At 39.9% G+C, this 27,247-nt stretch overlaps 1 protein-coding gene across 6 annotated transcripts in view; it reads right to left on the bottom strand.

Annotated features, from left to right (window-relative positions):
* LOC103037190 (semaphorin-7A) overlaps positions 1-27,247 on the bottom strand; it is a 115,696-nt gene that overhangs the window by 13,980 nt on the left and 74,469 nt on the right. For 5 of the 6 annotated variants that reach the window (XM_049483268.1, XM_049483267.1, XM_022679821.2 and 2 more), the window contains exons 5-9: positions 25,824-25,934; positions 23,686-23,819; positions 15,068-15,240; positions 12,440-12,545; positions 9,635-9,809 (exon numbers count right to left, since the gene is read on the bottom strand). In XM_049483268.1, the coding sequence (XP_049339225.1) occupies positions 9,635-9,809; positions 12,440-12,545; positions 15,068-15,240; positions 23,686-23,819; positions 25,824-25,934 (699 nt within the window). The remainder of the gene's footprint in view (positions 1-9,634; positions 9,810-12,439; positions 12,546-15,067; positions 15,241-23,685; positions 23,820-25,823; positions 25,935-27,247) is intronic. The other variant, XM_049483269.1, reaches the window with a different exon arrangement.

Here is a 27,247-nt window from a genome sequence, read left to right on the forward strand (position 1 = left end):
TTTAAATCACTTCTAAAAAGTGGTTTAGAAGAGGTACTTCTCATGTTGAGGCACAGTTTAACAGGAACACTGTGTTTTTTCAGACAAAAATACAGTTGAAAGCTACTAAGAGCTTCCACTTGGTATTTTTACTTGGTATTTTAACCATGGGTGACTAGAGTGCTTCACTTAAAACAAAAATAGAGCTGTGGTTGGTGATGCATCTCTTACACATGCATCTCTCAAGTCCAGGCTTAGCCCTGAAGCAATGACAACAATAACAGCATTATTTTTACATGCCTTATTTTGGTCTTTTGGTAAGGTGGGCTTAGAAATCTAAAACAACCCTGACTTAACCTTATATGTGTTGAAATTCACTCTATGGAACAAAGTATTAGATCACCTGCTAATTTGGTGTTTCTTCTGAAATCAAGGGTATTAAAAAAAGTTTTGTTGGAGTAACTGTCTATACTTGTGTCTAGGAAGCACTGCTAGTAGGATCTGAATTCAGGAAGCGACATGAGTGTTAGTGAGGTAAAGATGTTGGATGATCACCACTCCAAACGTATTGGGTTGAGCACCATCATTCGTCATCAGAGAACACAGCTCCACCGCTCCACAGCTCATATCAACACTAGGGGGGTTTATACTTTTGTAGACCATGCCTGACATTAAGCATGAGTTCTGTGTCTCTCAGCTTGTCAACAAATGCATGTGAAAAGTGGTGGCTCAAAGCTTAAATTACATGTCCTTTGACGTTTGCAATATTAGTGTAGTTCTCATTCACCATTATCTTCTTAAAGCCCTATCCTGATGAGATTAGTTTCTTGGGGAGTCCTGGGGTAATTTTCTCTTTTATGGGGCGTCCTCTGAGAAAATTACAGGCTGAATTACCTACTGTTTTTCGCTGAACTCCATGGTCCTTCTGTAATTTTAGTCCCTTCCGTACGCACATCTCTGTGTTTCATCACCTCACGTTTATCCACTGCCACACATGGTAATTACACACTGGGCATGCCACGTAAACACAACAGGGAGTTAAAATGGAGGAGCTACTGAACGTGATGTCGTGACTGAGACAGCCAAAAAACTCACTGGTCCTCCTGTTTTTTTCAATTGTAGTCCAAATGGAAGAGTTTTATCACTGAGTAGAAGTGTTAAATATTTTTCACAGACATCCCCCAGAAAAACTAATCCTGTCCGGATAGGGCTTAAGATTATAATGATCTATCCTATTATTCTCATGAATTGATCATATCCCACAGAGACTGTTCCCATTCATTCAATGAAAATGAAGCCAAAATCTTCCGCCATGTTGGCGATCCTGAAACCCGAGTCTGCGCAGTAGAGTCCAGAGGAGGGAGAAAGACTGTGGAGAGACAGCCTACTCATTTACATAACCCCGCCCCTGAGGGCTGCCTCCACAGAGCTCGCACAGTCATTGGTCCCACCCATACAGTCATTGGTCCCACCCCAGCTAGGTGTAACCCAGCCCTTTTACAATAACCACAACTATTTGAATAGAGCTGAATAACGTTTTAAAAAACGAATTCTGTGAGGATATAAAAATTTACAATATAAGCAGAGGTTACACTAGCTGTTGCGAGGTAGAATTTCAGTATATTAGAAAAAAACGTGATTGAAAGTTGTCTGTTTTGCCATTGAAACCTATGGGGATGGGTGGAGTTACACAGCTTTCTGAAACCGAACAGCAGGGGGCTATACACAGTCTAAGATATTCCAAATAATATAATATAATCTTCATTTTGATGGCTGATCAATGGTTCATTTACAATTAGGTTCATTTATTCTTTCAGTGTTTCTTGGGTAGAATGCTTTGTAAGTTATTTCAAAAGTGAAAACAAACATTCAAGCATATAACTTTTTGCTTCTGCTGATGCTACACTTGTGAAATGAGTAATGTCACAAGCGCATGGATTGGTTTGCTCCACCTAAAGACAAAAGCATGACTCAAAACTGAAAGTGTGACAAGGCCTGTCAAAATACCATAGAAGGAACTTTGACAGGCCAAGGTTATGTTAATGAGGTCCTACCAACAGTGGCATAAACTGGAAATGTACACTATTTCGGTGCACTATTTCAACACTATTTCAATACTCATCTGCATACTGCTGCCCAAGTGCATGCTAGCATGCTGCATTGTAGCACTGTTCATAACTTCCTTTTCCTCTGAAGACGCTACACTTGAGTAAGAGTAAGAGTCACGTCAACAATGCAAGAGTGCTCCTGCTGACACACTGGAATAAATTTCACAGGCTTCAGCAGATTTAACACTCATGACTCATTAAGGGTCAATAAGTTTCAAGAACCAGCATGACTCTGTGGTATCATGCAAATATGAGAGTGAAACTATATGTCCAAATGTTTGTGGAGTAGGACATGCCAGAAATGATCCATGACTAATCTACCAATCAAAATAATAATCATTAGAAGATTCATTGCCTACCAAAGTAATCATTAATTGCAGCACTATTGCGGATACCCCATTTATAATGAATGAAATCAGCTACCTTAGATTGCACCTGTTCCTGACATAGACATGCTGATATAGATGAGTATAAAGCACCCCCGGTATTTAGCTGTGGAGGAGTATCCAATGGAGCTCCATCCAATACTTTTGGGATGAGGTGGGGAGGAGATGAGATTAGGTAGTGCTCATCTGGTGAAATCAGGTAAAAAATAGAATAGAATCCTTCTCTGGACAGTAGAGACAGTTACTCCAACAAAAGCAGGATCATTTTTTGGTAACACTTTACTTGGATGGTCCATTTGATGGCCTCTTTGATGCTCAACTGACATTCAACTAACATTCAACTACATGTCTATTAAATGCAAATGAACTAAAAGGTGAAAGTAAATGATTCTCTATTGAATAAAACCCTACATTCAACTCTAATCCAAACGCTTATCTTAATATTTTAGCGTTGGGTTTAGGGTTAGATTTTAAGCTTAGGTTAAGGAAAGGGTTATGGTTAGGGTTTGATTTTATGGTTGATTAAGGGTTAAGGTTAGGTGTAGGGTTAGGTTCTATTTTGAATCATTTACATTCAACGTAGGGTTAAGTTAAAATGAATGGACATTCAATTCAGTGTTAGTTGAATGTCAGCTGAGCATCAACAAGGCCATAAAATGGACCATCCAAGTAAAGTGTTACCAATTAAAAAAAAACAAAACAAAAAAAAACACCTGATTTCAGAAGGACCAATGCATGAACAGGTGTCCGGGATTTTAAGATCATATGCAGCTGTTCTAAAATCTCACATTCTACTAGCAATGCTAATATGTATGTAATTTAATTAAGTTTAAATAACGTAATACTTTTAAAGAAGCTAAACCTAATATTGATTAATCCTGTAGTACATTTGAAATTAAATGTAATTATTTAAATACACATGTCAAATATAATAATCTGTTTTCTCTTCCTGTAAATTTGTCAGTTCCGAATTTGAGGTCTGGTAGCTCAGCACAGTGGGTTTTTGGTGGGTTCCTGGTAAAAAGGAAACCGCCATCTTACTACAGGCGGAGACTCACAGTTTCCACTACACAGCAGCAGCCGCCACAGCTGCAAAAATAGTGTTCTCAAGTTCCTCATGACTATAGACCTGCAAGCCAGCAAAGAGTTCAGCCAGGGTTTGTAAGCTCAATATTCTTTCTAGAGAAAGTTTTGCACCAAAGATATCCTTGAATATAATAAAAATGAGCTGGTTCATTCTAGTTTATGAAGAATGCATCCACAACATTTATCCACATTTAATGTGTCTAGCTTTAATATGATACAGAATAATTGTTTGTAATGAGATAAGGTTTTAGTTAAAAATACAATAAGTTTTAACTTGCCTCAGAGTCTAATATAGTTAGGTAGCTGTGTTAGCTATAAATAAAAAATCACTTCAGTTTCTGAATCAATGTCTCTGATTTTGCTATTAATAAGTATATTTTTGAGTAAAGTAAACATTGTTTTTTTATTCTATAAACTACGGACAACATTTCGCCCAAATAAAAATATTGTCATTTAGAGCATTTATTTGCAGAAAATGAGAAATGGCTGAAATAAAGAAAAAGATGCAGAGCTTTCAGAGCACAAAATTTGCGAAGAAAACAAGTTCATATTCATAAAGTTTTAAGAGTTCAGAAATCAATATTTGGTGGAATAACCCTGGTTTTTAACAGGTTTCATGCATCTTGGCATGTTCTCCTCCACCAGTCTTACACACTGCTTTTGAATAACTTTATGCCACTTCTGGTGCAAAAATTCAAGCAGGTTAGCTTGGTTTGATGTCCTGTGAACATCTTTCCCCTTGATTATATTCCAGATGTTTTCAGTTTAGTAAAATTAAAGAAACTCATAATTTTTAAATGGTCTCTTATTTTTTAAGAGCTGTATGTCCACATACACATATGTCCACACACAAGTTTGTCCACACACATATATCCAGACACATATCCACACACACACCTAGACAACAGCGTGAACACGCAGGTCAGTATCCTCTGCTAATATGTGATAGTCAAAGAGCATCTGGCTCTTAAAAGCAATGAAAACTGGCACTTATTTCATGTTACGCCCCAAAACACACTTATGATCAACTAATAGAATTAGTACAGCTGACAAATACTGGAAGTCCACATTTACAAGTCTTTTCTGTAAATGAATGCCCTCCTCTCTCCTTCTTTCAATCTGCATAAACCACATTCTCGATAAGGTCAGGCCAGACCAGTCAATGGGGTTTCAGACCAATTACTGAGAATTATCAAACTGTGGCTGTTCTTAGAATACCCAAAGCGTTCTCCCATGTACCATTTTTATCAGAGCTAGTTATTTCTAGGCTACAGCCCTGCGGAGATCAGTGTTTCCATGATTCCATGCCCCGAGTTCACGTAATCAAGGTCATGCTTGTTAAATGGTGAGTAAAAGCAAGTGTAAGTCATGGATATTGTTTGAGTGGGTTGAAAGAATAGGGGTCAGTTTTCTATAACTAAAGCAAAGCAAAGTACTTAATAACCTCGAACTTAAGATTATTTTATAAATTATGAGTGCTTCTTAAAATACTTCATAAGTAATGTTGTACTTAAACCTGAGCATTCGGACCTATTACAATTTTCAGTAAAAGAAAATAATCTTACTTGTAAGTAATGTCTGTGCTTAGGGCTGCAACTAATGATCTTTTTGGTAGTGGATTAATCTGATGATTATTTTTTTGATTAGTTGATTAGTCAACGATTATTTCCATCTCTAAAAACAAGAAAAAAACAGCGGAGCATGCGATTTAAACAACATTTAAATGTTGAGATGTTGTTTAAACATGGAAATTACTAATATTTAATGAGTAAATATATAATCCTTTGAGTTTGGGCACTTTTAGAAACACAGACTGAAGTTGAGTGTAATGTGTGAGTCAGTGACGTGCAGACGCTATGGCCCAATGTGCTTGGGCAACTGCCCTTTTGCCGTCCTTGGCTGATATTGCCCTTCCGAGGGAGGGGAAAAAATAATATAGGCAAATATTATTTCATATTTCAACAAGATTTTCTTTATAATTCGTAATTTTGATTGAAGTTTCGTAAAACAAAGTTTTCAGAGTCAATCATTCAGATTTAGACACCTCGAGAGAGAGGCAAAAGGTAGGTGCGCGGGCGTAGCGGGGGACACGCAGCACACTTCACTAGAAAAAAGAAAAAGCGCTTCAGCCGACTAGCAGAGCATCTGCCCTGAAGGTGAGCTTGAAATGTAGCCTTCACAGTATTACAAGACATGATCACAATCAACTTCTCTAAATTCCGATGTCGTCGAGTCTAGGACGTTTAGTGATTCTAAATAATCTGACAGCACCTACTGTGCCACGTTTAGGTAGCAAAAAAAAAAAAACACAGCCAGCTAGCTTGCAGTCAATGTTTTACATGGCTCAGGTTGTTTTGTGGGAGGCTAACCAAACTAAGTTACATGCAGCTGATAACATTTCATTTTATCAAGCAAGATGGACCATGATGGGCATAAAGCACTATTTGAATTATTCACATGCACGTTGTGTTAATGCAGAACATTCAAAATGCCCACGGAAAAGAGACGAATACAGAAGAGAGAGAGACACTATTTGTTTTTTGTTTTTTTTTTTGGGGGGGGGGGGGGGGGGTGCCCTTTCTTCAGGTTAGAGAAACTGCCCTTCAAGATTCCTGTGCACGTCCCTGGTGTGAGTGAGCCATTTACCCAAATTACGATTAGTTGACAATTAAATTTGTAGTCGACAAATTTAAATAATTGACATTGTCGATTATATGGTTGCAGCGTTAATATGTGTCCAACTGTTCATTTGTAATTTTTAAAATGTGGTGGCTTTTCTTAGGATTGGGTAGATATTAACTTGGCTTATTAAGCAGAAGGAAGAAAAAATGTACAGGTGCTGGTCAACGAATTAGAATAATTTGAAATAGTGCAATCATGAAATTCTTTGAATGCATTTTTTGTGCAGAAAGCAAATCAGGTGTTCACCGCACCTGTCCTACTCGTTAGACTAATCACAGAACTCGTTACCTGGAAAAAATTTGCTCAGCTGAGCTTTCCAAAAGGCCCATTTAGGCCATTTAACTGTGACACTGTTGTTTTATTGAATTAGAATAATGGAGAAACCGTTTCATTGAATTAGAATAATTTTTATTATAATTACAATCATCACTTTCTCAGTATTTTGTGGCTGCCCCCTTGGCTTGTATGACTGCCTGAAGTCTCCGCGGCATCGATTTGACCAGCTTGTCGCAAGTTTCCGCACTCACAGCTTCCCAGGCAGTGGCGATGTTCTGCTTCAGTTGGTCCAGCGTAGTAGGCTTTCTGTCGCAAATTTTCCGCTTGACGATGGCCCAAAGGATTTCAATGACATTGAGGTCAGGCGAGTTGGCCGGCCATGCCAAAACTTCAAGCTGTTTTTTAGTGAACCAATCTTTGGTCGACTTTGCCGCATGAGCCGGTGCAAGATCCTGTTGAAATATGAAGTCTTCTTCGCCAAACTGTTCCTCAACAGTCGGAATCAGGAACGTTTCCAGAACATCTTGATATACGGCAGCATTGACAGTCTTCTTGAGGAAGCAGAGTTTCCCTACACCTCGAGCGGACATGCATCCCCAGACCATAACGCTCTGGGGAAACTTGACGGATCTTTTCACGCACTCGTGGTTGTAGGTTTCGCCACCACGACGCCAGACACGAGGACCTTGGTCACCGAAGGAGATGCAGAAGCGTGATTCGTCACCGAAGACCACTTTCTGCCAGTCTTCAGCAGTCCACTCGCCGTGTTCTTTGGCCCACTTCAGCCGTTTCTCCATTTGTTTCTTGTTCAGCATTGGTTTTACTGCTGGAACGTGAGATTTGAAGCCGAGTTCGCGCAGACGATGGTAAGTGGTTGATCTGGAGACGTCAGCGCCGGTCTGCTTGTTCCACAAGTCGGTGAGCTCGGAAGTGGACTTGAACCGGTTGCTGACTGCGATCTTTCTCAGCTGCTTGTTGTCGCGAGCAGAAGTTTTTCGGACGCCGGAACAGTTGGTGCACTTGCTGCAGTTTTTCTTGAGAGCTTTGCAGACGGAAGACTGGCTGATGCCGAGCTGCTCAGCAATTTTAGTTTGGGTCAAGCCTTGTTGGCGAAGGGCTTGAATTTGAGCCACTATTCCGGTTGAGAGGTCACGCTGCTTACCCATGATTGATTTTACAACTTAGAAATTCTACTCAACCCTGACTTTATACTGCACAGTGAACACTCTTCACAGAAAACAAACATTCGAGCATTTATTCTAATTCAATGAAACGGTTTCTCCATTATTCTAATTCAATAAAACAACAGTGTCACAGTTAAATGGCCTAAATGGGCCTTTTGGAAAGCTCAGCTGAGCAAATTTTTTTCCAGGTAACGAGTTCTGTGATTAGTCTAACGAGTAGGACAGGTGCGGTGAACACCTGATATGCTTTCTGCACAAAAAATGCATTCAAAGAATTTCATGATTGCACTATTTCAAATTATTCTAATTCGTTGACCAGCACCTGTAGGTTGGTTTAGAATTTAAATTGGTATGACCACACAACTTGTTTCTCAGAAACTAATCAGTTCCTCTTTTTTTATTATAGAAGTGAAATATCCTGTTTAGTCTTGTAAGTCTAGCAACTCTGTGGGGTATATGTGGTGTAATGTATATTACTGTAAACTCTCCCAGCATTGCTGAAACTCGAACCCTGCCTTCACACGCGGAAACAAAACATTTAAACCTGAAACGTCACAGAGGATCAGGCCAACATTCACTTTCAGACCGATGGTGCAAATCACCCCTCTCCCTGTTCTGGTTCACTGTGAACACGATCAGTCTCTGTTATCAAATTTGTCGGGTGGATGTGACAACTCCCTTCCCTTCTCTTTGATTACCACAACATTTCACATCGTCATGCTCTGCATAAGTGTTGATATGTTTTTCTACACTTTAAAACACATCCCTAAAAAAAAGGTTTAGGTATTTTTTTTTATTACAGTGTTTTATGGACTTTTTTTAGTGCACCTGCTGCTAGAATTTTTTTTTTACAGTCCGCCAAAAAGAGAGGTCTAGTTGGATAAAAAGTTTCAATTAATTTATGAATTATTTGCAAAAAATTGTAAACATGCTTCTGTAGTAATTATACAACATTTACTCAACCACAAATGGTTGTAACAGCAATGTTTTTTTTTTAAATAATATTAGGTGTTTCTTAAAGGGGGCCTCTAAAATGAAGGCTAACACCCCAAAAGACTTTCTCTTTAGCTTAGTTTTCATCAGGATTAATTAGAACTATCCAAAAATATCCAGCTAACCTCACCAAAACATCTCTTAGATCATTAAAAAACATAACATAACCGTGCTTAACAAAACTACTACTAAATGTCATCTCTTAATAATTAAATACAAATCCTATAGTCATCATAAGTATTATGGGAACACAACACTGTCATACAAAATCACAATATATTAAAAGTACTACTCAGTTTCTGAAAGACAGAAAATGTCTGTTAAAAAGACTAACTTTCTTCAAGCAGTGGTGACTATTTTTTTTTCATTGATTTTCTTGCATGTTTTTTGCACTTATTATGTATCTGCATAACAGTATTTTGTTAAATAAAATTACAGAACATTTACTATAAGGATCACAATTAACAGTATTTATGACAGTAATAATCAAGTATTAATTGAAACGGGATAAGACATTATTACACATTACTACATTGTAATGCTTAAGCTGTTTTAAACAACAATGTATTAAACATTTTTTAAACAATTTTTATTTATTAATAATCTAAAAACTATTGTCAACTAATAATTAGTTGAGACATTCTGTTGTAAATACTGTCGATTAATGTACAGTTATTGTAAAGTGTTACCATGGTAGCTAATGTTTTAACATTTTTTAAATTAATTTATAGTTAGTGTCCTTGCCATGTTGCCATCTAATATCTTATAAGCTAATAATTTATATTTGTATTTCACTTAAACAGTTTTTATTTTTTCAATAAAGTGTCTATTTTTGTTATTTTAAGGTTATTATTCAAATAAAAAACAAACATTAATATACATTATAAAATATTGTAAAACTTTTTTTTTTTACAGTTTAGTTACAGAGATGTTTACTCACCTAGCGTCATTAACAGGACATCTTTATTGTTGACATTGTCCACCTGTAAGTGTGAGTACAAGTGGTGGCGGAAGACCAGGGGGTCGCTCTCAGGCAAAATCCATTCCTCCATCTCCGGACGCTGTTCCATGAACTTCAGAACACTTGCATGTAAGGACTGACTGTTTGAAACACACTGTGAGATAAACATGAATAGATTATTAGCATCGGCTGTCTTCTTTCTCATGCTTTCTTTTTCCTGTAAACTGTAAGATTTCTATTGCATATGCCATATCTAAACTGACAGGCCAGATGTTATGGGGCATGAGACTAGGATTGTGTTCCATGACTTTTGCCATTTCCCACTATAGCTAAAGTACACTGCACTGAGCTGTGGGATGTGTGTGTGGGGTCTTCTGCATTGAATGTGGGTGGGATTTTTTGCCGGAGTCACTTGTCTGTTTGCCTGTATAGACAATTTTAGCCAGAAGTCGCTGGACACAATCTTTACCACCCACTGCACAGTCCACTGCGGGTGGTAATATTAGCCTATTAGCTTATTTTGACATATTCTTGGTAGAAATGTGACACTGTGGTTGGAGGAATGTTTAAAAGCCACACAACTTCAGAGATGTTGAAGGCTACTATTATCAGGCCTCACTAAAACCATGATAATTTGCATGGCCTTGCCATGAGCAAGCTTGGCCACCTTACTGGCCACCAGTGTTTAATCTTACTCACAATATAATACCTTAGAGCTTATACAGATGTGGACGTTCATAATGTGTGCCTTAAGGAAATACATCATGTTCAATTTACATTCCACTCTTTTTTGTTCTTTGCTTTTGTTGGAGTAACTACAGTTTTTTGAAACATTGCTATGAGGATTTGATTGCGATGATCACGACCCCATCTTATTCCAAACTCCCCAACTCATCCAAAAAGTACTAGATGGAGATCCATCATTCCAGAGAACACAGTTCCACTGCTAAACAGCTCAATACTGGGGCACTTTTTTGCCACCCCACGCCTGAACGTACAGCCCTATCTGTCTCAGCTGGTCTGCATCAGGACTGATTAAGCAGCCAGCTGGGACAGGTATATAAACTCAGCCTCAGCCCACACTCGGAAAGACTTCGCTGGTGAGCTGAGGGCTAAGGCTGCACGGATCTTTAAAACAAAGAATAAGTATTCTGTTCAATGACTAGAGCCCAATTGGGCCGATTTATATTGCTTTGAGTTTATTTTGGGTGTGGTGGAGGGCGTTTAAAACCAAATAAAGGTATGATTTGAGTTAATTTACTCCCCCGTGTTTGTGTATCTCTGTGTGCTTCCTGCTGCCGGGTCAGAGTGGCCACGCCCCTGAACCCACAGTATCAAACACAGTATATGTGTGCGTTAACATACAATCATATAAGTGTGAAAAAATAATGAAATTAAACTAGATAAAGAGGAATAAAATAGAGCAGATATATAAGATCCCCTGCAGAATGATAGCTCAAATATGCACCAACAGGATTCAGGAAATTTTAACCAGTAATAAAGTTTATGAATGTGACTAGCCCAATAATAAGTTAAGTTAAAAAAGGTAATATTAGTCCCATGTCACAAATAACAGAACTTATTATCTCATTCAGTGACAAGAGGAACTGACTGTAATAATCAGGTCGAATTCTGACACTGTTTGTCTGTGTAATCTATACAATGTGATCAAAAGAACACTGTGTGACTGTCTGTAACATTTAAGCAAGATCCTGAATGCAGAAGTGAATGGTTTCACAGGTTCTCCCTTCCTTCTTCACACTTGTCACCATACATACCCCATATACACGGTTAACACAGACGGTTAACAAGATGTGCATGCAAAGTATCTTCAAACTAGAGGCATTCTGACAAGAAGATTGAGCAACTTTTAGTTAGTAGCATCAAAAAACCTTTTTAACTTTAAATGGAAGTCAATGTAAAATGAGTTTATTACAGTTATATATATTATACAATTGTAACATAGTATAAGGGACAGTTTAATTGCGACAATATGCATCATATGCATTATTATGATCATTATGATATTGGAGCTAAATTTCATTTTAAATGTAAGCATATACAATTTACTTTCTTATTATCAGATAATTTTATCTTCTGTAGGCCACTGTGTGCCATGAACCTTTTGGAGTATGTTTTGCTGTATTCTAACTTGTAATAAAAATAATTCTAGTAAACTATAGTATAATACTTATAAATATACTTATAATAAATAATAAAAGTGTACTTATAATAATAAAAGTGTAGTTTTGCAGTATTGTATCTATTTCCAAAAACACATTGATTTTCTAGTTTATAGTTTATAGGAAAAGACTGGTGTCAGGCAGTGGGTTCAGTTTGTGTAATGTTTAAACCCTGAACACTAGATGGCAGTGTTGTACTCTGTCATTAGATTCCACTTTTCTTGATTTAATAAAAATAAACTTTTAATCTTATTTTGTAAATATGATGTATGGCTCTTATACTAAGAAAGATTTGCTAAAATAAAATTAAAACAACTGCACTTTATCTCCTTGCTTACAGTAGGCTATTGCACTATATTACAATATATTGAACCATAATCCCTGTATCACGATTCCTATCATATCACATAGGGTCTTGCCATAATCAGCAATTGCAGCCCTAATACCTTGGTTGATCGACTATACTTTGGGAAAATCTAGAACAAATATTATATAAAAATAAACCACAGATTAAGCTTAATTAAATTTAGATTTACTTTTATTCACATTGTGCATTATGTCTAGGAAAGCCTTATGTGTATTGTACTGTGCAGGACCGTACCTCTCCAGGATTCTGTGAGATGGAGTCTTTGGGATCTTTGAACTTGGCGCTGTTGAAGATCCGCTCGATCTCAGACATTTTATAAACGCACACAGCTCTGATGTTACTGTGGGACAGAGACAGAGATCAGCATTAACTTTTCTCAACACACACACACACACACACACACACACTAAACTGAGCTTCTGTGAGGAACTGGAACGAGACACAGCTGACAGAAGTGATGAGATGCTCTTAAATAAGCTCTTTCTCAACTTCTGCATTGACCCTTGGCAGACAGACACCTTTAACACTGAAGAGCTCATGGAGATGAATGTGTCAGAGACCCTTTAAAGATGTGTAAAGTTCCTTACTGCACTCTGTCCTAGGTGACATATTCAGAATGTATCCGATCGTGTGACCTTATTTGCACAATGTCAGGGTCATTATAAAAATACTGTGCCTTTTGGCCCCTTAAGCTTAGAGGAAAATGATTCTTTTGACTATTTACAATATTAATAAGCCTTTAGACTATACAGACATCATATTATCCAAATTAATCACTTTTGTTTTCACTTGCATGGATTTATCCTCCCTGTTACGGCAATCTGCATTGGGAACAATTTTCAGAGAAAACTAGCATTGAACTAGAGTCGCAAACATGTTGAACTGTTCCTGCTGATCTTCTTATATGCCAAAGATAAATTAAAATCTTAGAATATATAATATTTTAATAACCAGGATATTTTACTATAACAGGATGGACATTCACAGCATTTTTTACACTACAAGGAGCATTTAAAATCCTTTAATTTTCGCAAAGATTGTCAGTGCACCTTATGTATGAAAATAGATTAGAAAACAGACATTCATTGATAGCATGCCTTATAATCTGATGTGTCTGATGGTACATTTTTACCTAGACAGGGAATACTTGCACACATTTAAATAGCTTTATATTGTTATGAAAATAGATAAATAACGAATAAAAATGCCTAAATTATTCAAAAACGCATCTTTAAAACATTAAGCAAACATACTAACACAAATTGTGTTATTTAAACACTTAAACCAGGCAGAACTGCAGATATGGCAAAAAGCCCAGGTATCACATTAAAGAAAACTGTATAAAAAGTACAGAAAGTAACATGCAGTATTAAAATCCTTTTAATTTTCCCCAAAATTGTCAGTGCACATTTTAGCGTGCAGCGTGTCTTATGTAAGAATTCTGTCAGTCAGGTTGTAAGGAGCAGTAACGTTAAAGCCACTCTTCTGAAGTACAGCGTTATAAAGTTGTTTCTGTTAGTTCTCCAGCACAATGGCTGGAGCAGTATTAGCATTTGCCGCTAACCGTGCTAGCTCTTTAGCTGGTCAGAGATGGGTATTATCAGCCTGTAGCCTGCTGCTAACCCCTGCTGAAACAGCATTAGCATTTTAAACTAGCCGTGCTAAGCGCTAGCTCTTTTGCCATTCGAGGTGAGTATTATCGGCCCTGCTGGAGCGGTTAGCCGCTAATGCTAATGCTCCAGAATTGTGCTGGAAACTAAGCTTACTGTAAATAAACGGAAGTTTTTCAGGAGAGAAATCTGTGTAGATTTACACCCAGCTCTCTTTTGACTTTGAAAGGAAATCTTTTTTATTACAGTTTTGTTAATTTAGCTTAGCTTTACTTAACTTAGTTAGCTACCCTCCTCCACCACCACCCAGCGGCGAGACCAGCTGAATTTCCTTACTACTGTCTCTTAAAATGCACATTATAATCCAGTGTGCTTTAAGTATGAAAATAGACATTTATTGATAGTGCACCTTATAAGATATACAGTATAAAAAATACAGTATATGCACAACTATTTGTGTAAAAATGTGTTAATTTAGACTACATTTAAAAAAAATGTTACAGTGTTTGTATGAAATTTATACAAATATGCTAAGAACATAAAAGTCACCCATTATACTGATACTGATCCTTTTAGGAGTGTATTTTTTTTTTCAAATTCAAGTTCTCAAATTGTTTTTCTGTCATTTCTGTTATTGTTGCACATTATTGTTAAAAATATAAGTACAATAAAAAAAAATCTGAATCAATCGTTAGAAATGGGTCTAGACTCTTATGGGTTATTTGGCTAGATTTCTCTTCCCTTTAAATCTATTATCTCTTATTCCTAACTCTCCCTTCTTTTTGAGTCTACATCTTCTGTCCAAAATCTTTACAGAGTAGCAAAAAATATCATAACTTTAAATGGCAGGCAGTGTAAATTATTTTACCACATTTTAATTAGTCTAACTCTTAATTCTTAGGTTTTAAATACGTTAAAAGACAACTGCTAAAAATTAATATTTTGCATGAAACCTCCAAATACTGTAATTTACAATTGACTTTCTAAGTAAAAACAAGTAAATGAATCCTCAACAGGACATGTATTATATGTAATTATACAGTATAGCATATTTTAGAGCAAGAGCACATTTTATAAATGTATTTGCTGAATTTATCATATTGGAAATGTGTCACATTTCATTTGTTTTATATGTTCCCTTAAATGTTTTTCCAAAGTTTTAATCTAATGTGCCTAAGATCTTTACATACGACTATATATGTATGGTCTATGCAGTCATAAAAACAATCACACAGCACACCATCTTACTTACTATACATTCTTGAAGAGTGCAAAAATGATGGTGTCGCCCGAGATCTCCAATTCTGCAACGTCCAGCAGCTCTGTGAAGGTCGTCCTATTCTCTTTTTTCCCACAGAACAGACGAGCACTCAGCATGGATGTCCAGCGGAACTGCAGCAAGCTTTTACTCCCCCCTTTATCACCCTGGTTCAAATAAAGAAAATAATCAACTCTCAGATATCAGATATCCAGTTTCAGTACTGCAGCACTGATTCATAACTGATTCATAACTCATCAACTAACTCACAATGGCCTGTAAAACTGAACTCAGAGCATTAGAGGAGAGAAAATACTTGAACTGTTGAAGTCTACTTGCTGCTAGGTTTCAAATAGGGATCTTTTGGTAGACATCATTGTCCAGCTGGCAGCACTGAGGAGAGTTCTCAGAGGGTAAAAGGACAGTTTTGCACAATTTGGCTGGATTTTCTGTCAGATTAATGAGGTAGAGTCCCCTGGAATTCAGGCTTTCAGTTAACAGCTGTGCTGAACTTTTCAAGAGGTAACTACTTGAATTTCTTTCCTCTTAATGTGTTTGAGAGCATCAGTTGTAAAGTTGTGAAGAGGTAGAGTTACAGGTATACAGCGATTAGCTCTATTTGAGTAATGTTCTAATTCATATTATGCTAGGAACTACTTAACTAAGTAAAGAAAATGATACATTAAGTCAATATGAACATTTTCAAGAAAGTTGAAAGTTTCCTGAAGTGCAGTCACAAAGCCAATCAAAAAAATATGGATGAAACTGGCTCTCATCAGTAAGATCACATTGGTTAAAACTCTTGTTTGTGTGCATAATCTAAAAATGTGTGGTGTTACATTTCAGAGCAATAATACACACATGCTATAAAAAGCCAAATTATTGCACATTTATCCACAATAAAACAGCTATAAATCATCAGTAGTCAACTTCATACAGGGTGGCTATCTCTACACACACACTTGACTCCGAGAAATTGGGAGCTGAATGCTCAGCTTGGTCAGTCAGACTGAATTATAAGATTTTAATCACACCATAAAAACAATACTAAACTAAATAAATAAGCCCAGAATGCCTCATTAACCCTTGTGTGGCGTTCGTGTCTGTGGGACCCGTTTTCATTTTTCATCAAATGATACTAAAACAAATATTTTTTCTAACTCAAACTCATTGGCATTGGCTCATTTTTTGTGAAAAACATATATCAAAACACATTTTCGATAAACACACACTGTACCCCCCCCCCAACCATTTATATTACATACAGTATGTTTGGCCAAGGGCTAATAAACATTGCTTCATTTGTAAATTTGAAACTAAACAAATTTTCTACTCATATCTTGAGTTTAATTCATTTTCTTTTACATTTTATTAAAAAACTAATAAAAAAAAGAGTAGCACTTTTTGAAAGAAATGTACATAAGAAAGGTAAAGGGCAAATATTAACCATGTAAGCTGTTTATATTGCTTGCAATTTAGGTGAAGCAAGCATGTGTAAAGCATTTTAATGTAAAATTGCTTAATTTTGCTGAATTAAATACAAGTAACAAAGTAAACGAGTAACAAAAAATATGAACACCACACAAGGGTTAAATAAACTGTCGCGGTTTAGTCAAACAATAAAATTTTTAAACAGCTCCTTATAAGTTCAGTCGACAGCAGCAGACCTTCTCTTCTGGGGTACTGCCTTGAACCTGACCTGTTCTTCTCTCTTATCTCAAGGTACAGGAATCATCCATCATTTATTCTCTGTCATCTAAGATGACTCACTATTCTTCCTATTCCTTTATTAAAACTTACCTGGAAAGCAGAAAGTGTATGTGCATGATTTAGCATATTGTAAATGATACTGTTTACAACCAGCGCTTTTTTGGACTCTGTCCTGGAATATCAGGTTAGCGTCTCCTGTTCTAAAAGCTTCTTGATTTTTGGGAGGCAAGGTAGGACAAGTGTTGGCGTATCCGTGGCACATGTGGTGAATACTGATAACCTGCTCTGTTTACCTAAGAATCATTAAGTCCTTGAAGAGCAGGCCCAGGCTGGTGAAGGACTGGACATAATGTGTATTTATAGTATTGTACCTATTTTTTGTTTTGTACTGTGTTAAAAAGTGTTCTAAATGCCTTTTTTATATTTAATCTATGCTAAATGTTAGACAGGGCACCAACACTTAATAATCATATGTTTTCTATTTTTGGCGTATAAGCATTACGTAAAACTTTAAAAGGTCTGATGAGCTTCCTTCCTTTTTTCATGATAACCAATTTATATGGCTGCAAACCTCACGCACTAGTACCTGCAGCCGCTGATGTACCCTTAGTTATCACGTTTAGTTATACTTCAGTTATTCTTGTCTTCACTGCTGAAACTGAGAATTAGGTCAGTTTTAAGCTAAGCTGAGCTGAGCTAAAGGCCCTGTTGCCATGTGGGTCAGCCAGACTTCTTTTTGTACCAGTTTTGTCCAGTTTCTAAGGGGCTTTGGAAGATTTACGAAAACAGTACTCACTGATTTCTGGCTTCATCTGTAATTTCTAACTTTTAATAGCCAAGAGTTCTTTGTGTTTCTGTCTCTTTTTCTAGTTTGAGTTTTCTAATATATATTATGATGAAAATGTGAATGTGCTGAGTGTAAATGCTGCAGTAGAGAGTGCAGTAACACCATCTGTTTCAGCACTGTTTTAATACAAACATTTTGTAAATTTACTATTTAATATTTTTTAAAATCCATTTCCAAAGCTCAGTTAACCAATTAATTGTTTGCTAAACTCACCCCATTTTCTAAAATAATATTAATAATAACATTTTTACTAAAATAAGAAAACACTGGACTTTACACCATTTACAGTTATTGACTGGACCTGATAAGATTAAATGGAAAAACACAGAGGAAAAAAGGCTGGGGTTCTATAACTTTTAATAACCAGTGTACATTAACTCAGTGATTCAGTGGTTCTCTTTCAAGCATTCGTTTCGGTGTCTCACTATGGGATACGCCCCTTCCGCGTATGCCTCAGAAGCTCTATTCCACTACGCCAGCCAATGAGGCTGGCTGACAGCTGTGACGCTCGTGCTCACATCCCCCCGTATATAATACGGTGGCGCAGCATCACCTCCTCATTCAAAACCTTCTTCTCGCTTCACACCAGAAGCCTCCACACACTCTCTCTTCTACAGGCCGCCTAAGCTAAACAGTCCACAGACGGAGTTAATACCTCCGTCGCCGGGCGTTTAGCGACTTTGAAGAGAAAGAGGATTTATTCTGGTCTTCACCATAGACCGAATATTTTTCTGTTTAGTCGGGTTGTCTCCAAACGACGGCTAAACGAACTAGCTAAGCTAACAACCACATTAGCATTAGCGCCGCGACTAGTTACTAGCCCCCTGTGCTAACGGTGAATAGATTGCCCACCACGCCATCGTCCACCGAATAGCGCGGTATAGCACAAATTAGCACACCAGCTAATTGTTTGCAGTAATGCAGGCAGTGCCGAGTGGAGATGGTGAACCCGCACGGTCGTGTCCCTGTGGGAATAAAATAGCTAGCCGGGACACGCACCATGTATGTGCCGCTTGCCTCGGGCTGCGACACGCCCAGGCAGCGCTGGCCGGTCCTGGTTCGTGCCATCACTGCGCGCGGTTCACAGTCAAAAGCCTACGCCGCAGGCTGGCGCGCCAAGTCAGCCTGTCGGGTGGGGACCCGCTCATATCAGGCGATGCAAATCCGCCCAGTACACAGCAGGTCGCCATGCCCGCTGCATCATCCACTCCCGCGGGGTTAAGCTGGGGTGACCAGCTAGACACCCTCGCCCCACTCCCCACTCTGCTAGACGCAGAAGAGGATGAGCTGGAGGGAGAAGAGGATGATATGGACGACGGATCCGAATTTCTCATCTCTGACGAGGATGATGAATTTGAGGATTCACCGTTCCTCCCCTCCGCCTAGATGGTAACACTCCCATGTGCCATGGAGGTCACTAGTGAATCGGGAGAGTCACCACACTCTCAGTTTCTAAATGTGGACCTCCAGGATGTGCTAAAGCGTGCAGCTGAAAAGCTGAACATCCCGTGGCCAGCCGTGCTAGCGGAGACTGCAAAGTCACGCTATGAGGGAAGGAGATTGCCTAGGGCGAAGCGGGCAGCGAGACAGCTACTCCCCATATTTCCAGAGCTTATGGAGGAGTTAGCTACGTGCTGGAAGGAGAAGCCCTTTACAGGAAAAACTCCTATCCAAGGAGGATCTGCTCTTGATCTGGAGCATATGGAAGAAGAAGGACTTCTTCGCATGCCCCCCATGGAGCACCTGGTAGCAGCACACCTGCATCCCAGCCGCTCAGCAGCCTCCAACCCCACGCTGCCCTCCAAGGCAGACCGCTTTCAGTCGAGCATGACCGATCGGGCTTATAAAGCGGTCGCCCTGTCTGCGAGAGCCCTTAACGCCATCTCCATGCTTACAGCCTACCAGGCTGAGCTGCAGGACGACGCGTCAGCCACGCCAGGCTCACCTCTATGGGAGGAGATTTGTGTCATCACGGATCTCTCCCTCCGTCTTCAGAGATGTGCGGTCCAAGCGGCAGGCAAAGCCATGGCCACGATGGTTGTCCAGGAAAGGGGCAGGTGGCTGAATCTCGCGAATCTCTCAGACAGGGAGAAAGAGGCCATTCTGGATGCACCGGTTGTGCCCAGGGGCATCTTCGGCTCCGCTCTCGCGCTGATGCAGAAGCGGTGCGAAGAAAAGAAGAGGGACGATGAAGCGCTCCAGCTGTGCCTACCCAGGAAATCACAGCCGGGACCTACAGCTCCTCCTCGCCCTCCTTTCACACAGGCTGCAGCCCGTCCGACTGTCGGTTTTCGTATTCCTAAACGGCCGAGACCACAGCCGGATCAAAGCAGTAGCGCTGAAAGCAAGACAGCTTGGTCCAGGAAGCCCCAGACGCTACCACAAGCTGCCCAGCCGCCCCCCAGCTCATCCTCACGGATGGTGAGGAGGCAGAAAAAGTCAGCCTGATGGGTATCTGGCGCAGGGAGGAAGCCAATCTGCCCCCCATTTACTGGCTCCTCTCCCTAATGTTCAGGCGAAACGCAGTTCAGGCGCTCCCATATGTTCTGTGTGCCAACCATGCCCAGTTCGCACACCAAGCACACCCTCACTCATTTCAGCAGTGATGTGTTCAATAAAGCCAAGTGGTTCTGTGTTTTATGCTCGTTACATGTTGCAAAACAGAATAAAACGCAAAATGTTGCAAAACATAAAAGGCATAAAGCCGAAGCCTCAGGGAGTGTCTCTGCTCTCTGGGCTAAAAAGCCACACACACGCTATCTCGGCACAGACAGGTCGCGCATGCGCAGTACACGACACGTGTAATCACAGTGCGCTGCCGCTGGAGGGCGCGAGTGCCACATGGCTGGACAATTGGAGCACATGCGTTTCGTCCCGCTGGGTGCTCAGAACGATGCGAAATGGTTACAGGCTACAGTTCAACACACAGCCTCCCCATTTCACGGGAATCGTTTATTCTCGAGCCACAAGGGAATCGGCTCACATTCTTCAGGAGGAAATTTCCTCATTACTGAAGAAAGGAGCGATAAGAGTAGTGCCACCTGGACAAAATCAGGACGGGTTGTACTCTCGGTACTTTCTGGTTCCCAAGAAGGGGTCCCAAACTTTACGACCCATTCTGTATTTACGTGCTCTGAATAGATATTTAAGAAAATACAAGTTCAGAATGCTTACTCTTTCAGCTCTACTGAAGTGTATACGCCCAGGCGACTGGTTTACATCCATCGACCTGAAGGACGCTTATTTTCATATCAGCATATATCCCCCGCATAGGAAATACCTAAGATTTGCCTTCGCGGGGATAACGTACGAGTATTTGGTTCTCCCCTTTGGTCTCTCACTCAGCCCGCGGGTGTTTGTGAAATGCACGGAGGCGGCGATAGCTCCGCTGCGAAAACGGGGCATTCGTATCGCTACGTACATAGACGACTGGCTCGTTTTAGCTCAGTCGCAATCAGAAGTGACAGAACACACAATGTTCCTTGTGGAGCATCTTCTAAAACTGGGATTCCAGTTAAACACAGAGAAGAGTGTGTTGGTTGCAACCCAGTGCATATCTTATCTGGGGCTGACACTGGATTCAGTGTCGCTCAGGGCATGTCTATCTGCAGAAAGAGCTGCAAAGTTCAGAGTGTGTTTGGATGCCTTTCGAATGGGAAACACGATCCCATTTCGCATGTGTCTTAGACTTTTGGGCATGATTGCCTCAGCCATAGACGTTATCCCTCTGGGACGTTTATTCATGAGGGATTTCCAGCGCTGGGTGGCCTCGCTCAGGTTGGATCCGTTACGTCACTCGCGCTGGAAAGTGAAAGTCACGCAGACGGCGCTGATGGCTTTGTGTCAATGGAAGCGCGAGCGCTTCTTAACACAGGGGGTCCCTACGGGCGTCGTGCATGCTAGACGGGTAGTGACGACAGATGCGTCACTGTCTGGTTGGGGGGGCATTCACGAGGGCCGGACAGTTAATGGCAGGTGGAGTCACCGGCAGCGATCCATTCACATAAACTGTCTTGAGATGCTGGCGGTTCAGCTAACAGTCAGACATTTTCTCCCTTTTCTAAAGGGCTGTCACGTTCTCGTGAGGACGGACAATACGGCGGTAGTGGCGTATATCAACCGTCAGGGAGGGCTGCGCTCCCGTCCGTTACACACACTGGCCCGCAGGTTGATTTTATGGAGTAGTGTTCACTTTTTATCCCTAAGAGCTACACACGTTCGGGGGATCTTGAACAGGGCGGCAGATCTGCTGTCGAGGGGTAATCCCCTTTATGGGGAATGGACACTCAACAGCTCAGTTGTCCAACAGATTTGGGAGCGTTACGGCAGAGCAACAGTGGATCTGTTTGCGTCATTAGAGAATGCGCAGTGCCTGCTGTTTTACTCGCTGCACGATCAGAGTGCCCCGCTGGGAGTCGACGCTTTCTCACACGAGTGGCCACGATCGCTGCTTTACGCGTTTCCTCCAATCTTAATCTCCCCAACTCTAGCCAGAGTAAGGGAAAAAGGTCTGACCATGATCTTAATAGCTCCACACTGGCCGGGCAAGCATTGGCTGGCGGAGGTCACGCAGCTTCTCCATGGCAACCCCTGGCCCCTCCCATTGCGTAGGGATCTACTGACGCAGGCAGGGGGGGAAATATTTCATCCACACCCGGAACGACTAGCCCTATGGGCTTGGCCCGTGAGTGGTTTGGCTCAAGTGTAACAGAGTTACTGCCTAAAAAAAAAAAAAAAAAAAAAAAAAAAGAGGGAGAGCTGCCTCCACTAGGTCCCTTTTTGGATACAAGTGGGGAGTGGTTTGAACAGTGGTGTTCAGAGAAACTTAAAACCCTGTCCCTATGCTCTGGGAGTTATACTTTATTTCTCACAAGACCTGAGAGTTAGGTATTTCCCCGCAGTTAAGCTGTACATGGCAGCTATTGCAGTGTGGCATGTGATGAGATAACATCCTTTAGTGTGCCACTTTGGGCACAGTGATTGTTACTTGCCTCCAAACCCCGTCTCTGTTTTGGGGTTTATCTTCAAATAGTACTCAGGTTAGCCTTGGCTAACAGGAAATGTATTACGTAACAAAGACTATCGCACTGAAATTCAGAAGCGATTGCTTTGGCTTACACTGGTAAAGTGCCTTATTTAGATTTGGCTGGTTGACAGTGTGTTCGGGAAGGCTTGTCTGGCAATACGGGAGTTAGGATATCCCATAGTGAGACACCGAAACGAATGCTTGAAAGAGAACTTTAGGTTACTTGCGTAACCCCGGTTCTCTGATAGCATGAGTGAGGTGTCTCACCAGACCACCCTCCTTGCAGCGTGAAGCGAGGAAGAGGTGTGCCTGTTTTGAATGAGGAGGTGACGCTGTGCCACCGTATTATATACGGGGGGATGTGAGCACGAGCGTCACAGCTGTCAGCCAGCCTCATTGGCTGGCGTAGTGGAATAGAGCTTCTGAGGCATACGCGGAAGGGGCGTATCCCATAGTGAGACACCTCACTCATGCTATCAGAGAACCGGGGTTACGCAAGTAACCTAAAGTTTTGTCTTCATAATGAAACTCTAGTGACACAAGAACTGAAAATTCTTAATCCTGCCCTCTTCCTCATTACTGTAAGAAGTTTGTACCGATTCAGAAACACACTCTAACAGATGACACTAATACATTCTCCTCTGATTGACAAAGTGCACTGACTAAGAAGGAAGAACATTGAAATGTTGCTTGATGTCACAACCTTTAAATGACAAACTGGTTAAGAAAAAAAACGTTCTTTAGTAATATTTTCTCATGATCAGAGTGTCATCACTGTCAGTGTGATGAGCCTGGTGACAGTGGTATTACGATACAGTCCCTGTGATTCCTTCACATATTTTCCACTGTGGGCTGAATGACTTTTGTTCTGCTGTTTAAAGAATTCAGACAGTAATTTATTTGTTCTTACTCTGTAATCTTTTTAATTTTGTCCTGTCCTGAGGCCACATGCTTTAATTTTGTCATGTCCTGCTGGAACTCTTGAGACCAGAACTTTAAAATCAAGAAACTCAGCTTCAGGCTGCTTACCATGCAGTAGTGAGAAACTTGAGAAATCCATAAAGGCGTTTCCGGGTCCGTGTCCGAATTCTTCACAGTTTGAAAGGAGTACAGCTTGCCATCCAGGGTTGTGCTTTTTGTGATGATTTTCACATATTTTTGTGCTGAATGACAGAAGAAAAGAAAAATACAGTTTTCTTAATCATACCTTAACGATCCTTAAATAATATACACTGCCTGGCAAAAAAAAAGTCACCACCTGGATTTAACTAAGCAAACAGGAGAGCACCGTCCATTGGATAATAAATGTATGGGTGATTAGGCTTACCTAGAAATAAGTTATTAACTCTAGCTGATGCAGTGAGTAGCTTTCAGTGGGGAAGATGTTAGTCGGTTTCAGAAAAGTCAAACGACTGGCATGCATCAACCTTCAAGGAAGGAATGTGGCCGGCAACAAAAATGTTGAATGATGATGATCGGTGACCACTTAAACATTTGGTGAAATCAAACTGTAGAAAACAGTGGCGATTGCTCTAAGACTGCAAGGGAAGCTCAGCTTCCCCTAAAATGTAAAAAAAAAAAAAAAAAGTGATTAAATATATACTGTTGTGTGTGTACATGTCACTGATTAAATATGCGCTACACCGCGCTGAATTTAGTTCAGAATCATCTTCTTATCACTGGTAACGCCGCGGTTTTCCTCTCACTCATTCCAGGAGCTTCACAGCGCTGCTTTAAACAGTGCAGGGGAAAAGTATTTTCAGCTGTTCTGGTATGATAAAGTGAGCTGGCTGACTGGAAGTGCTGTAACAAATAAAATGTCAGGACATAAATGAACAGGGGCCAGTAGTAAGTATTGTGTTATTATTAAAAATAATTTAAATAATTTAAATTAATAAAGGGATTATTTAAGGAAATTAAAACTGTCCAAAAAGGAACTAAATTTACCTGCATTTTTTCCTTTACCAACTTTAAAGATTTTGCGTAATGTTTTTTTTTTTTACTGATCATTTTATGTTTATTCAGGTCATAGCGTCTTTTTTTATGTAATTGTTCAATGTAAAGAATGGGTACCTTTTTGTTGTGTAGTGAAAACTTAAAAATAATGCCTTTTGTTTACAAAAAAAATCTCAGGGAGAGTAGAATTTACGTATAAATAAAACGACATATGTTAAGATGTAGGCCGAAATTGAGCTTCCCATCCTTGAAAGACCAGCATCCGCCACTGGTAGAAAAGCAACACTAGAACTCAGGAATATGGTTAATAGTGAAAGTAAAAGCATTTCCACAGGCACAGTGTGAAGAGAACTCAAGGGATTGGGACTAACAGCTGTATAGCCTCAAGAAAAACACTTATTGGTAAGGCTATCTGGCGAAAACAGCCTCAATTTGCTAGGAAGCATAAAGATTGGAAGACTGGAAGAAGGTTGAAGGACAAGTGGTCCAATAGGTCCAGATTTACCCTGTTCCAGAGTGATGGAGCATCAGGGTAAGCAGAGAAACAGCTGTGGCGATTCACCCATCATGTCTAGTGCCTATTGTACAAGCCTGTGGGGGCGAAGCTATAATCTGGGGTTAATGCTGCAGTTGGTCTGCAGGTCTAGGTTCAACAATGTTATATGCCCAAAGAATGAGGTCAGCTGACTACCGTATATACTGAATATAGACCAGGTTATTCCATCAATGGATTTTGTATTCCCTGATGGCACGGGTATATTCCAAGATGACAATGCCAGGATTAAGTGCCGGGTTCAGGGAGTATGAAACATAATTTTTACACGTGGATTGTTTTACAACAGAGTCAAGACCTTAACCCTTTTTAAGAATCTTTGGGATGTGCTGGAGAAGACTTTTGTGCAGTGCTCAAAATCTCCCATCATCAATATAAGATCTTGGGGGGAAATGAATGCAATTCTGGACAGAAATAAATGCATTGCATTGGGACATTGCAGAAGAAGATTGTGAAAACTACGCCACAGCGAATACGTGCCGTAATCAAAACTAAAGGTAATCCAACTAAATATTAGAGTGTGTGACTTTTTTTGGCCAGGCAGTGTATAATAAGAAGTATGGTAACTCAGTTGACTGTTTTACGTACAGCAGGTGGCTGGCGGTGTGTTATTGGCTAACTTGGTAGCTATTAACTAGATGCCAGTTGGCTCACTTACCCACTGTTGTTCCCTGTGGCCAAGTGTAGCTGGTTTTGGAGCTTTGTTTGTAGAGCCCCAAGTTGGCTTGTGCATTAAGATCACCGGACATGGTGAAAAATAGTGTCCTGTCTGGAGAGGAAAACACATTCAGTTCAAGTTTATTCAAAAGTATTTATATAGTGCTTTTTTACAATGGATAGCGTCACACAGCTGCTTTATAGATTCCCAGGCCACAGTTTCTTTTGTTAAAGTCAATGCAGGGAAACAAAAAAAAAAAAAAAAAAAAACAGCAACAGCAAGAGGTAGGAAGAAACCGGAGATCAGCCCCAGTCGATATTTTCCACCCAGAGCAATGTTAGGTCATTTTACTTTATTTCCACAGTGCTGGGCAGTGTTAAGGCACAATCTTCAGTGCAGCACCACAGCAAAAGTCATGGATGATTTGATTATACTGAAGATTTAATAGAGACTACAATACATTATTTATTATCTAAATATGTTCAGCCTATCAATCAGCTTCTTCTCAGCCATCACTACAAAAAAAAGAGAGCAATCTTCTTGTGAGCAATATGTGATGTTGTACAGAGCTGAGACAGTCTCCTCCTAGTGAAAGGTTTCTTTTAAATGTTGAATTTCATGCATTTTGTGAAATTTCCATGTCAAATGTCATATATTATTGATTTTTGAGATTTTGTTTTTCATGCTTGGAGTCCTTGAGTGCCGGCATGCATTGTTATATTAAGGACAATTGTTTAAAAGTTTTAAAGAATTCTGCAACCCGGTGGTCAGTGTATATCCAACATTAGGATACTGTAAAGACGTACTTATAACTGTCACTGCCCGTATATTTATTTTTACTTATTTGTTAAGTTTCGGACAACAACCCCCTAAACACCTTCTCATTCATTGTTTTTTTTTCTCATATATTTTATTTAGTTCATAAATTGTGGATTAATATTAAAGATATGAAAACAATTAAGGGACACATATGGAATAATATAGTAAACAAAATAAGTGTTTGTTCTCCACATTAATCCCCTGATCTAAACCTGATGAACTGAGATGGTGATTTTAGGTAACTAGGGATGAGCTGGAGTTACAGCATGAAGGAAAAGCAGCTACTATTGTTCAGCACCTCCAGAAACTCCGTCTAGTTTCACAGCCATCATTAATTAAGAAAATTAGAACATTCCTTCTGCATGTGCTTCGAGCCACACAATGCATACTTTTCCTGTCGTTATGATAGCAAAGACACACTGACATGCTCTAAATCAAGCTGCATGGTGCATGTTTGATGGATCACCTATAGATCGCTAAACTAGGGCCCTAACCTATTCATAAAACCAATAAACACCTCATACGCTGGCATGCCAGATTATGTCAAGTGTTACATTTTTATAACAGCATCCATGTGACCTTTACTGGTAAGTGCCATGATAGAC

The sequence above is a fragment of the Astyanax mexicanus genome, chromosome 9, assembly GCF_023375975.1.
Source record: "Astyanax mexicanus isolate ESR-SI-001 chromosome 9, AstMex3_surface, whole genome shotgun sequence".
Taxonomy (NCBI): Eukaryota; Metazoa; Chordata; class Actinopteri; order Characiformes; family Acestrorhamphidae; genus Astyanax; species Astyanax mexicanus.